At 41.5% G+C, this 13,355-nt stretch overlaps 2 protein-coding genes across 2 annotated transcripts; one reads left to right on the forward strand and one right to left on the reverse strand.

Moving 5' to 3' along the window:
- The first annotated feature begins 211 nt into the window (after positions 1-211).
- LOC136541965 (uncharacterized) lies at positions 212-6,569 on the forward strand. The gene is made up of 13 exons (XM_066534167.1): positions 212-459; positions 561-713; positions 839-975; positions 1,052-1,201; positions 1,895-1,996; positions 2,663-2,827; positions 2,964-3,074; positions 3,623-3,720; positions 4,012-4,135; positions 4,519-4,608; positions 5,030-5,074; positions 5,715-6,035; positions 6,193-6,569. Exons 1-13 carry the CDS (start codon positions 372-374, stop codon positions 6,220-6,222), a joined length of 1,614 nt encoding a protein of 537 aa, XP_066390264.1. The 5' UTR covers positions 212-371; the 3' UTR covers positions 6,223-6,569.
- Positions 6,570-6,692: 123 nt separating this feature from the next.
- On the reverse strand, positions 6,693-12,896 carry LOC136541966 (protein GAMETE EXPRESSED 2-like). Its single transcript, XM_066534168.1, is given in 19 exon segments — positions 6,693-6,826; positions 7,060-7,157; positions 7,281-7,441; positions 7,536-7,701; positions 7,796-8,034; positions 8,123-8,358; positions 8,469-8,696; positions 8,829-9,046; positions 9,621-9,745; positions 9,963-10,026; positions 10,028-10,299; positions 10,720-10,864; positions 10,943-10,962; positions 11,125-11,331; positions 11,414-11,489; positions 11,491-11,741; positions 12,094-12,579; positions 12,582-12,857; positions 12,860-12,896. Coding segments are annotated over 19 exon segments (3,408 nt in total). The 3' UTR covers positions 6,693-6,723.
- Positions 12,897-13,355: the final 459 nt, after the last annotated feature.

The raw sequence follows: 13,355 nt of genomic DNA on the forward strand, positions 1-13,355 counted from the left end.
TTACCCCAACCGACACGAGGATCCCGTTTCTTCCAGTTCCGGGGCCTCCTTTTCCTATGGGCGCCGTGCGCCACTGGACGCCACTTGCGTGGTCACAGCAGTGCAGGCCTCGTGGGTCGCGCAAAAGAGGCCGCGCGACCCCACCAGCCCACGAGCTCCCATGAGCGGGACGTACATGTGGCCCCACGCGTCAGCGACAGGACACGTCCAGCAGCTGGCCCGACGTGTCAGCCGTCTGCACTTCTCCCGTGCAACTGCGAGCGCGACCTTTTCCCGTCGGCGCCTAGGAAAAGCAGCCGTCTCCCGCGTCCCCTCTCCTCCTCACGCCGGCGACCGACCGACATACCGACAAACCGAGGCAGCCCCCCCCGATGGCGTTGGCTCGCCTCCGCCTTCTGGACCGCTACGGTCTCCTCCTGTTGCCGGCGCTCTCTGCGACGGCGCTGCGGTCCTCGCGAGGTTGTTGCACTCGAGCCGTTCGACGGAATGCCGCTGCGGGGGTGGGGTTGATTGCTGACTGCGTCTCTCTTGACTTTGGGGGTGTGGTTTTCTCCCTACAGGCCTGCGCGCGCTCTGCACGCTCTCCACCACGCTGCGGTCCGGCGCCGGCGAGGACGAGATCGAGCGCATCCGCCGCGAGTTCGAGGACGCCAAACGCAACTACCTCAGAATCCCCGCCGCCATCAAGGACATGCCCAAGATGAACCCGCAAGGTCGGGAAAAAAGAATTTCGATTGCGCATTCGCTTCTCTGTCCTCCTGTCCGTCTTGCTGAACAGATCGGTTCTTCAGTCAGACTATTAACATTGCTGGCCTGGCTTTGGTGTCGCGGGTTTCAGGCATTTACGTCAACAAGAACGTCAAGCTGGACGACCTCCAGGTCTACGGCTTCGACTACGACTACACGCTGTCGCACTACTCCGAGCACCTGCAGTGCCTCATCTACGATCTTGCCAAAAAGCACTTGGTCAATGAGGTTTGGTTCCTCTCTTTCTTGGGTGTCATTGCATCGTTGCGTGGATGACAGAATGCTGCGCTTGTGGTTTCTGCAGTTGAAGTATCCGGAGAGTTGCTTGCAGTACGAGTATGACCGCACCTTTCCCATCAGGGGTCTGTACTATGATAGACTTAAAGGGTGCCTTCTCAAGCTCGATTTCTTCGGCTCTATTGAACCAGATGGTTGCTTCTTTGGGCGGCAGAGGGTAATATGTTCTCTACTTTATTGTTTCTCCTTTTTATCTCAACCACTCTGCATCACTTAAATAACTACTATTCACGCTTTAGTTCCTTTACAAGATATATTTGTTTTATCTATTTATAATATATAAGCACTAGGAGGCAACTCCCGCTTATCCCTAAAAAAAAGTTTTTGAGCCTTGTTTTTGATGTTGTCTGGTTTACGTCATTATTATTGGGTTAATTCATATGTAAACATTTAGGCTCAGACAATGTGATAGATTGCCAGTGGTTGTCTGCTGATCTCAAACTTCATTGTTTTATCCATTCTTTTCTCAAACGGTTGCATCCAATTTGCAAAGACTAGCTCATGCATACTTGAGTTTCTTTTCATACTATATTTAGAAGTTTGTCAATGCTGACTGTTTTTTTGGTTTATGCATTAGATACATATTTGGGATATTAATATGTAAATATCTAGGTTCTCTTCTCATGAGCAACCACTCTGTCTGTTGTTTATTAACTGTTGAACTCAAATTTTGGCCGGTGTATTTAGTTAAATACATCTGAGCATAGATTACACATGTTGATAGTTTAAAGAATTTCTATGAGATATTTTTATGCTTTTTCTTTGTCTTCTCCAACAATAATACATTATGTAAAAATATGTCTATTGACATCCTATTAATACAATTCTTACCTTAATGTTTGTTAATCAGCTGAGTTTGAGTGAGATAAAAGATCTCTATGGCACACGTCATATTGGCAGATATCAAGCTCGTCACCTTGTTGGGCTGATGGATGTCTTCTGTTTTAGTGAGGTACATTTGGATTCATATGAGCCTTAGTTCTATTCTTTTCTTTTTACTCTGTGTCCTTTTACTTACAGAATAGTTAGCTATCAGTCAACTAAACCACCATATTATCACCCAGTATATGGTTAATGCTTTGTTCATAGGTTTATTAGATTTTATATGTTCTGCATTCATATATCAACTTTATGCGTGTTAGATCATTCTTCAAGGGTATGTAGCTATGCATGTAGTTCTGACCTGCCATGTGGAGCGATGTTTTGCACTTATAGACAATGTTGTATCACATATTAGTAACTAGAGCTACTATGTACTGAATTTAGTATCATGTACCGTTTTTAATTTAAGTAATTTCTCTGAGATCATACCGTGCAACTAAACTGGCTTTCTTTTTCACCATATCAGTTGTAAAGGGAAATGTACCCAACTCTTCCACGACCCCCCCTAGATTCCATACCTATCTCTGGTAGTGCTAACCAAAATAAAAACCAAAAGTGATACGAGAAACTTGGAAAAGGGCTATTGAATTAGAAGGGGAAGTGAACTAATCTATGACCTAGAAACAAAAAAAGGTGAATCGATTTGCAATTCCTCTGGAAATATGATCCGAGTAGTACTTCTTTTTTATTTCCCTCCATAATACATTCTAACTATGGGATGATCATTTCTTCACAGGCATGTCTGATTGCCGATATTGTTCAGCACTTTATAGATGCAAAACTGGAGTTTGATCCATCTTACGTATACGAGGATGTAAACCAATCGATTCAGCATGTTCACAGAAGTGGTTTAATTCACAGGCAAATTCTTTCTGAGCCTCAGAAATTTCTGATAAAAAAAGTAGGTGGCACACTTTTATTGATTTTTTTAATCTGAAGTTTTAAATATCAATGATCTAACCTTATGCTGCTTCTTGTTTCTGACATTCTTTCTGATATGTTATCTCTAAGACTGTTGCCTCACCTGTGACCTGCAGAGCCAGGTGTTCCGTTTCTTGAAGATGCTTAAAGAGAAAGGGAAAAAGCTATTTCTTCTTACTAATTCACCTTTCTACTTTGTAGATGGAGGGATGCGTTATTTGCTAGAGGTTTTGTTTCTAAATTTAAATCTGTTTGTATGTTTTGTTTTGTCCATATTGTTTAGCACCCAAAGGCAAGATTTTAAACCACAACAGATTTCTATTTGGTTCATGAGTAACATTATATATTTTTCGATATAACCTTTTTCCTTATTTTCTGAGGTCCGTCTTGACCTTGTATATCTTTTCTTTGAGGGTTACCTTTTGGTTTGAGCATATGAAATCATGTTTTAACTTGACACATGCCAGCCACTCAATGCACTGGCCTTGAGCCCTTGACACATATTCTTGATGCTTAAAGTGAACAATTAGCATATACATAATACATCCTTCCTTTGTTTGTAGCATTCATTAAGAGTTTGTTGTATACTACTACTACACAGGGGACATTGGTATGGAGTACAAATGACACTCTTTTGATTATTAATTTTGTGTCTTACTTGTAATTTTTTTGGTGAGTTATTCCAAATAGAATGTATCATGTTAGCGTATTATGAAAAATATTTATGCTTACTCACATATTCTCTGCATGACTATTTCACAATTTGGTTGGGCAGGACCAACATTTTGATGGAAATTCCTGGAGGGAACTGTTTGATGTTGTGATTGCGCTGGCAAATAAACCAACTTTCTATAACTCAGATCACCCATTCAGGTTCTGTGGAGCATCTATGTGTTACTAACCAGAAAATATTACTTTGGATCCTTCTTGCTAAGATGTTATTGTTATTTTTTTTGCACTGATGCATCTGTTTAGGTCTGTTGTTACTTTGAATATTAATGGAAAGTAGTGTTAATAAGTACAGGCACTTAAGGACCTGGACCTATATTGCCGCCAGTTATTGTATTTTTTTTTCCTTTTATTGTTATTTTTGTTTAAGTTCTGCACTATCACATCTGCTTCAATTCTGGGTTCCTAACTACTTTATGGTTACTTGTATTGTAGGGTGTATGACACTCAAAAGGACACCTTAGCTTTTACTGCAGTTGACAAGTTTCTGCCAGATCAAGTATACTACGATGGCTGTTTGAAATCATTTCTGCAGATCACAAAATGGAGAGGCCCAGAGGTTGGTTATTTCGAACTTAAAGAAGAATCAATTTCTGTATTCTCAATTGTCTTCTGTCCGAGTGATACAGCTTTCACTCTTTTTTCTCTCCCTTAATTCAATACCGTATTTTTTCAATTTATATAAATAAATATAGTTCATACCATTTGCATCGTGGAAGCTAGTAGTAAAAAAAATTGCATGCCCTTTGTGCTCATCTGCTGAATGTTGATTATGTTTCTTGCTTATTGTTGTATTCTGATATAGTATATTGGAGTAACCTGATGACTGAATATATAAATTTGGGTGATCTTTGCTCACACAAACATGAACTGCCCAAATTTAAATTTCAGAAAATTTTCATTCGAATTTCTCATCTCAGTTTTTTTTGGGCTATGTATTAGGTGATATATTTTGGTGACCATCTTTTGAGTGACTTGAGAGGACCTTCAAAAGCTGGTTGGCGAACAGCGGCTGTAATTCGAGAACTTGAGGTAGATGCTTTTCTTTTTACTGGAGATATATTTTTACACACACGAGGCATTGTTGTATGAAATTCAAGCACCACTGCTTTAGCATTTTCATATTTCACCTATTGACTAGTAATACCTCAATCTAAGGTTACCTTGATCCTATTGGAGTGTTGGTACCAAAGAAGTTTTGAGTTGAGAATAGATCAAAATAAAGAGAAATGTATTGAAATGTTCAAAAGAGTAATCTCTTATGCTGTGTTGATCTTGAATATGTTGGATATGCTACTAGAGGACATGAACACACCTGTATTTGTTTTTTTACGAACACCTGTATTTGTTTTTTTAAGATCTCTCCTTTGGATTTTTCTTGACTTTATCACACTATTTTTTCATATAATATGTTTTGTACGATTTGACAATGTTCCATGCTTTGTCACTTCAGGATGAAATAGAAATCCAAAACGGTGACAGCTATCGATTCCAACAGGTGTGCACTATATCATCTGCTTGTCATGTTGATGATATCCAAATACTTTATTTTTGTCCCCCTTACACTTAGCTGGTACTTGTAACGAAAGTGTACACAGCTAAGTTTGCATTCCAGTTCCTTAGTTCTTGTTGTTTTGGACGAGCTTTTAGAACTTTTACTACCAATATCTCTCAAATGTTTTGGAGACATGTTGTCCAAAAAGACAAGGATTTTTGATCCAGAGATGGTAACAAATATCTACTCTTAAGTCTTAAGATTGGGACTGCAATAAGGAAACTGCCATACTGTACTATTGGTCGGTACCCTTTGAAATGCTCACCATCTACTTGCTGGATTTGGTTCAGGCGACTCACTTAGTCTGTAGGCACTTCTTGCTGCTGTTATTTCTTTTGTGAAGTGCTGTATGGCACTGGGGTTGGTAAATCATAGGCTCTGTCCTCCTGGTTTGCAAAATCTAAAACATGACACAGGCAATCAGTTGCACCATGAATTGATCTACAGATACACTGATGGCATTTACCTTTTATATTTGATGCATATGATTGGTTCCTCTCATCACATATGTAGTTTGTTAGTGCATGAATTTTCATCCACATGGATGCTGACCAATTTACTCGATATATATCTTGCATTGCAGGCAAAATTGAGTATAATACATGATCTACTTGGGAAAGTCGGTGCAACTGTAGTTAGCACCGAGAAAGGCCAAGTCTATAGAGCATTGCTCGATGAGTTGAATGCAGAAAGACGACAATGTCGATCTGGGATGCGAGATTTGTTCAATAGCTCTTTTGGTGCAACATTTCTTACAGACACTGGAAGGGAATCATCATTTGCCTATCACATTCATCAATACGCCGATATTTACACGAGCAAGCTTGAGAACTTCTTATCATATGCCCCTGAATCTTGGCTTCATCCACCTCATGACATAAAGATCATGCCACACAATGCGAAGGTAGTTTGAATCTTCGTTTATGGAATTCACTTGGCTTGTCAGATAATCGTAACCATTGTCATAGTTTTCGTGTTTTTTCTAACAGTTATTGTGGGAACGAATGCTGATATATTAAATTGTCGAATTGGGGTAATGATTTGGACATTCCATGTTGTAGGTCCCAGCAAGCCTGTTCAGTACCTCCTAGTTCACAGGATTGTGTGGAGAACCAAGCTGTAGTACCCCATTATGGTTTCTGTGCGAGACCACGTGACAGGATTGTGGACTGCTGCTGCATTCGCTTGCGTTATATGAATGAAGCACCAGATGATGCATCAATCCAGCAGACCAAGCGGCAAGTTAGCAGTCATTCTCCTGACTTGCCACAGAAATGTCAGTTATGTGAGTAGTTGACTGACTCTTTTTTGCCTGTATGATGAAGCTTCTATCTGCCGCTTAAAAGAAAAAGGAAGCATCTGAGAAGCCGCATGCTTGTGTTCCCATGAAACTCTTAACAATCTGTAATGGCTGTCAATAAAACAGTTACACGCAACACATCTAGTTTCCCCATTTTATTCTCATTCTGCTACACTCTTTGCTGTACTCCTATTACACTGAGAACTCGTTCAGTGGCATTCTGGCATCTGACAAGTTTTTGGGATGAGCAGAAGATAGTTTGGGTTCGGACAACGGGTAAATCATAAAATGCCTATTTGTCCTTGTCTGTAACCGCAAGGCTATCTTCAGTTCTATTGTTTATGGTCCCCGAGATTGGCTGGAGTTCCAGTTCTTGCTTGCATGAACGTGGAGACCTGGAATATCGAGAACAATGGCAGTTAGGGGACTCGTGTGATTTCTAAACACAGAAAATATAATATTTTGATTCTTCGCTGACGACGGTTTTGGATTAATTTGTTAAAATTTATCTGGTTTTGCTTATGCGTGCTGAACCACTTGCAAATTGCAGCATTTGGAGTTCTGTGTTCTGTTGACGCTAAAATTCACGACAGAAACATGTGAAGTCATAGCGAGTAACAGTGCTTACCTCTGACGAAGAGTTGATCTGTTTGCACCAAGCTGGGGCACAGTTGCAGTAGCAGGGCAATATCCAGCGTCCTCGCATTGCGATGGTGAAGCACCCATCTTTTTCCAGAAGAACAAAAAACAGAAAAATGAACTATCAGAAAGAACGTCAAAAGGTCAAAATGATGGCAGCTCAGACCACCCTGGTTGCTATATGGAAGTTTCAGAGAGTAACATGCTCACATGCTGACGAAATGGGGTCTGCTCCGTTGTGCGAATTTTACCATAGATTTTGTATCTTCGCTCACTCTTTAAAGCCCTCATGCATTTGCATAGGCAACACATGAGAGCACATCCAAGGCATAGCATTATCACGATCCCGGCTGCTGCCAACCATCTAAACACTGAAAATAACCGCAAGCACAGAATCAAAATGAGCTCCACACTATATGGAATTTCAGTTTTCTGCCCAGGAATATCATCAGTTCTTGTACTTACAGATAGCTCGCCTTGAGTTCACATGTTTTGTTTTGATGACTGGAACCAGACGAACAGTCTTGGCAGTGGTAAGTGGCATCGTCATTCTCTCTGAACAGTCAGGATAGCATCCATGGTTTCCCTGGTCGTTCACAGTGATGGACAACGTTGTTCCATGCCTTGGACCCTGTAAGAGAAAGTCATATCTGCTGTAAAAAAAAAGGGGCAAGAAATGTGACAAAACGAACAACTGATATATAATCTGAGGATTCAGGATTTACTTGGTAATGCAACTGCTGCAGTGCATTGTTGCAGTCCTGGACGCTCCCACGGAACCTGATGGCGGTTCCTTTCAGTATGAAGTGATTCGCGATGGTCACATATGTCTGAAGCGTCTGCCAACCGTTAACGCCTTCAGTCTTCATGGATGCAGTGGCGATGGCACTGGACGGCAAGGTGGTTGTTAACGTTCCCTCCAAGACTTCTAGCGAGAGCACTAGAAAAAAGGAAGACTCGTTCCCTGCAAGATAAAATCTGTCAGTCTACATCAGTGAATGTTTTTTTCGTATAGTGCATAAACAACACCATGAACAATCTATATATAGTACCTGGGAAATTGTGAAGATCAGGTTCAACAATGGAAAATTGAAATGTATCCCTGTGCTTATCAAATATTTGATGTCCTTCCATTGATTGGTTCCCACTTAAGAAAATTGAACTTGGAGCAAGTATCACCGGAGGATCATTGATTGGTTCAACAAAGGTTGGGAACTGAGTTCTTCGTACACCATTTCTGCTCGAGGCATGTAGAGATATAACATCATTTCCGTGGAAGTCTTCGTTTCTGCACATATTGATATGCATGGTTACCATACGCAAAGGACTAGCAAGATCTTTGTAAAACATATATAGGGCTTGTACAAGACCAGGGAGAGTCAGAATCTTGATTAGTACCCACTGTACAGTAGAAACTGTAGTGCATCATTTACCACTTCTATCGTTCCTTGTAACATCAGGTCTTTGCCACCTCTACCTCTGCTGCTGATTGAAAGTACATCATCTGATAGCTGTTGAAGTTTAATTCGCACTGGATCAAAAAACACACTCCCGGACTGTGCTGTCACTGTAACAGATATATTTTCTGTTGTATCTGAATACACCATTTTCATCCCCGGAAATCCACTGCCAAAAACATATACATATTTGATTACATTAGAAAGAGAACAAAAGAGGTCAAACTTTACGCTTATAGATAATAAACAATACTAATAAGTACAAGTATGCAATACTTTGGTAGAAGACATTATGGCTTACCCAAATAGTGGGCTGATTGTATCTTCAGTAACATGCAACTTGTCGGGTAAAGATATGAACTGAGGTGGTCTGCAGAGAACAGATGTGAAGACTGTTGCAGTGACGACATTGTTATGCTCATCACATACTGTATACGAGAATGAGTCATTCCCAAAGAATCCTTCGAAAGGTGTATAACGGTAGGTTTTGCTAGACTGCAGGACTGACCCATGAAGTGGCTTCAGAGAAAAGGGATATCATCAAGTCAGAATGTGAAGTAATGAGAAAATAAAGTAATAAGTACTCCGTTGGAAATTTTGTACTAGGGTACATTGTGCTTGATATTTTCTTCTAACTCCTCTTAACAAACACTTGCAATGCTTGAGATTTTTATTCATGTTTTTTTTTTTTTTTTTGATAATAGCTTCCTATTTCCTATTTGACATCAGTTTTATGCTGAACATTTGTCATAACTCATAAAGACCGGGCTGTGTACATTGCCAAAGCTAGAGGCCAGAATTGACTTTAGATTATCTAAAAGAAGAAAAGAACTGGCATGTGTCTCCTGTCAAAGTATTCAAGGATAGTATTATAAATTGAAATCAGTTGCAATATAATGTTTTGCTGCCACAAGTTCCTTTGTTTTCGAAGCAACGTGTAGTAAAACTGTTCAACAATGATACTGCCACCAAAACTCAGTTAAGATGGTTAGCATGTGCAGCTGCAAGGGTTGACGACAAGTATAACAAAGAGAAGAGATCATCGCTATGAGGTGGAAAATTAAGAATCGCATATTTCATGGCATTAACTTACAGAAGATGAGTTAGCTATTTCCACTTTACTTCCTGCAATGCGGTCATTTGACAATACATCAAAGGAAATGGATTCATCCTCCCACACTGAAACAGTATCATTTTTAACATCTGAAAAGTATTCATCTGCAAAGAGAGGGAGTTCATCAGAGTTACTCGACAAACAAGCAGAGAAATTGGGAATGGTCAAAATATTTCAGTATATAATGAGACAATTAATCTTCTGCCAACTAGAGCTTAACTATCTATCTCATGTGACTTGCTTTCAAAAAAAAACATTCTCTCTCATGTGACGAATTTCTTTTCTTTTATGTGTTGAACCTTTCAAGACTTGAAAAATTACCTGCAAGAACGGTGACGTCGAATGGACATGGAATCAGCTGTTTATGCTCATAAAGAACACATATGCTCATAAAGAACACATATGCCATATGAACCAAGACCCCTTGCCACATAATGAGCAGTATATGATCCATCTCCATCGTCAACAAATTCTTTTGCCACAAAACTAGTGGTACTTGTGATACTTGCAGATATCAGCTGAAATTTCAATTTTGACCTGAAAGACACCACCGGGTTCATGAATGAGTCAACAAGTCGAACAACAACTTCATTTTCAACTGATAATTTTACTTTGGGGTCAAACTTGACAACACTTGATAAAGACATATTGATCGCACCTATAAAAAGGGTAGGTTATATATGGTACAGGATTCGTTCAAAAAAATATATGGTACAGGAAGTTAGAGATCAATCTATATAAGATAGACGCTGCTCATTAGTTAGTTCTATGTGAGCTGCATAAATAGGTGGCTCATTTTAAGGTGGTCATCCTTTATTCGAATCACTTAAGAATTTCTCATTGGAATTCATGAAAATTACGAATCATTTTCAATTTGTTTGATATTTCACTTGAATATAATCCATTTGCATCATCATACTACATACATTACATGTGAAATAGCAGTAGCGTATCAGAATGCAAGAATTACAATTGCATTACTATATGGTAGTGAATTCATGCATTGCAAAAAAAAATGTTTCAAAAAAATGAATGTAAAAAAATTGATTATAAAGGCACATAAGAAAGGTAATCAGACCTGGCAAAACTGTCATGGCATATGGATTTCCACCATTTAGCACTATGTTCCCACACAGTACCCAAATTTCATATTCGCCAGCAATTCGGGGAGTATATGAGACATTAAATTTACTGGTTTGCACATTTGAATTCCCAGAAATGATCTAATAACATATAGAATTTCAGTGATCATGCCACTTATCTGTACCAACTAAAATTAAGCTGAAGAATAAGGTACTTGCCTCCTGGTGGTCAGCAGGTCCTGAATTGATAGAATTTTCTCCTTCATTAGATATCGTCTCAGTGAATTTATTCAACATTCAAGCCAAAAAGAATTTTAGGATTCATTAAAAATGGATCCTTTTTTTAAATTTTTTTTAAGGTTAATAGGAGGCTAAACCGCTAAATGAACATACAACATTACCATTTGGTTCTCTTGCAGGTGTTATGATTGGGTCTGCGTAAGATGTGGCATTTTTATCCAAAATCTTCACTTGCAGCCTTGCAGTTTCAACTGGAGAAGGGATTCTGTAGTGATCCAACAAGAAAACAGAAAAGGATGACGCTGAGCCAGCAATAGAATTTGCCAAACCAGACCCATTTGCAAAACTGTTTGACCCATCACAATATCCTGAAAGTAGCAACATAGCAAAATCAGCCACGATCAGGAATCGAGCATCTTGATGAGCAAACTAAAGAGTATAGTTGCATACCTACAAAAACATCAAACATGTGCACACTGTTGGAAACCCTCTCGTCCAGTTGAGCATCAAAAACTGTGAGAAAAAATTTGTCCAGCCTCTACAACATTAAAAGATAGGAGCTGCACTCCATCAGCTACTGCTTCCATCGCGAGATCTACTATTGGGATGGACAAATTTGTGGCTTTATCAACTACTTGAGCATCGAATGGATGGATATCTGGAACAATATTTCCAAAGGAGTCTCTCTGATATATGAATATCTCGAGCTTGGAAGACACCTGCAAAGTATTGATTCCATGCTTCCAGCTGCATGTGCTTACTGCTATGTTAAGGACACCTGGCATATGAAAATACATCGACGAATTATTGACATTTCCACAAAAAAATGTCAATAAATTTACATATGTTTGCACAATAAATTAGGACACTGTTATATGCATTTTTTGTTACAAAAGCATGAATATGCATCTGATGCTACGTAATACAAAATGAGGAGAAGCATTAGACTAATAAATAGTATCTGATGAAAATGAAATACATCAAGAACTTTGCTGGGAGAAGACCAAGATTCTAAATGAAACTATCCAGTAGCTGCATCAGCATTCAACATGGACGCATGCACAAAGCCGTTCACAAGTTATTTTGAGTATTCAATCAAGTACAAGTACATATAGGAGTACTTGTCTAACCTGGATTCACTGTGAGCATTAGAGGCGAATCACGTAGCTCCCTATCGTCCCCGTAAACATGCACCAACAAGTCGCCTGCAACATTCGACCTGAACTCGACGCCGATGCGTCCATCCTCCGTCCACCCGTTGTAGTGAAAGTCCCAGAGCTCCACTGCCGACCCGTTGAGGAAGGAGCCCGACACCCTGAAGTAACCAGGCATGTCGGGCCCGCGCGCGATGCCGTTGCCGAAGGCGTCCCGGGGGGCGATGGACACGAACGCCCTGGACCCGGCGACGACGCGCCGGCCGGGGAACGTCCACGACGCCCACGACGTGGATGGGTGCACGCCAGCCGCGGCGACCGTGAATGTGAGCGGCCACTCGGCGGCGACGAACCGCTTCTCGCCGACGAGCGCGCCGAAGTCCCCGGCGCGCAGGGGCACGAAGGAGACGGTCCAGGCGTTCGGGTCAGCGCCGATGTTGGCGGCCACGTCGGTGACGTACTGCTGTTGCCTTCCTTGCCGTTCACCGAAAACGTGAAGGACAGCGAGGCGCGGACGGCGGCGGCGGCACGGAGGTCCAGGGACATGACCTGGATGACGGCGGTGTCGCCGGCGGTGTACGCCCACTTGTTGTTGAGCCAGCCGAACATGAAGGACGGGTCGGGGGCTTGCACTGCTGCTTGCTGGGTCTGGGTGGAAGGCGGTTGCTGCACCGTAGAGGAGAGCAGCAGCGACACGCAGAGAAGAAGAGAAAGCGGCGGTGACGACGACGACATGGGCACATGGCTGTGCGCCGGGATGTCGAGGCGGTGTTGGTCATGGCTCGGTTGATCGATCGTCTGGTTCCCGGCCCCCCGGGACGTGGTAGTCCTTCGTCGTGTTGCCGGAGACAGCCGAGAAGGGAAGCGATGGATGGGGTGGTTGGTGAGTGGTGACAACTTCCAAATGGCGAGCGGGAGTGCGGGCGGGCAAGGGCAAGCATGGGACGATGGGAAGTGGAATCCCCAAAGTGATAACTGGCGTCTGGGCTTCGAAACTTATGGCAAGCGGCGGGTGCACAGCGGACTGGGTCGTCTGGCTAGCAGGCCAGGGCCATCAGGGTGCAGGGGCACGGGCACACAGACAGAGCGTCAGAGCGGACCGCTCCCCACCCAATGTGATTTTTTTAATTTTAACACTTTTTGTAAAACAATTTTAAATCTAACATTTAAAAAAAAAACTAACACTTTTGGCTGCGTCTATTGTCATGACGCGGCGAAATGCCTGTGCCGCGCCATGC

This window comes from Miscanthus floridulus, chromosome 3 (genome assembly GCF_019320115.1).
Source record: "Miscanthus floridulus cultivar M001 chromosome 3, ASM1932011v1, whole genome shotgun sequence".
NCBI classification, from domain to species: domain Eukaryota; kingdom Viridiplantae; phylum Streptophyta; class Magnoliopsida; order Poales; family Poaceae; genus Miscanthus; species Miscanthus floridulus.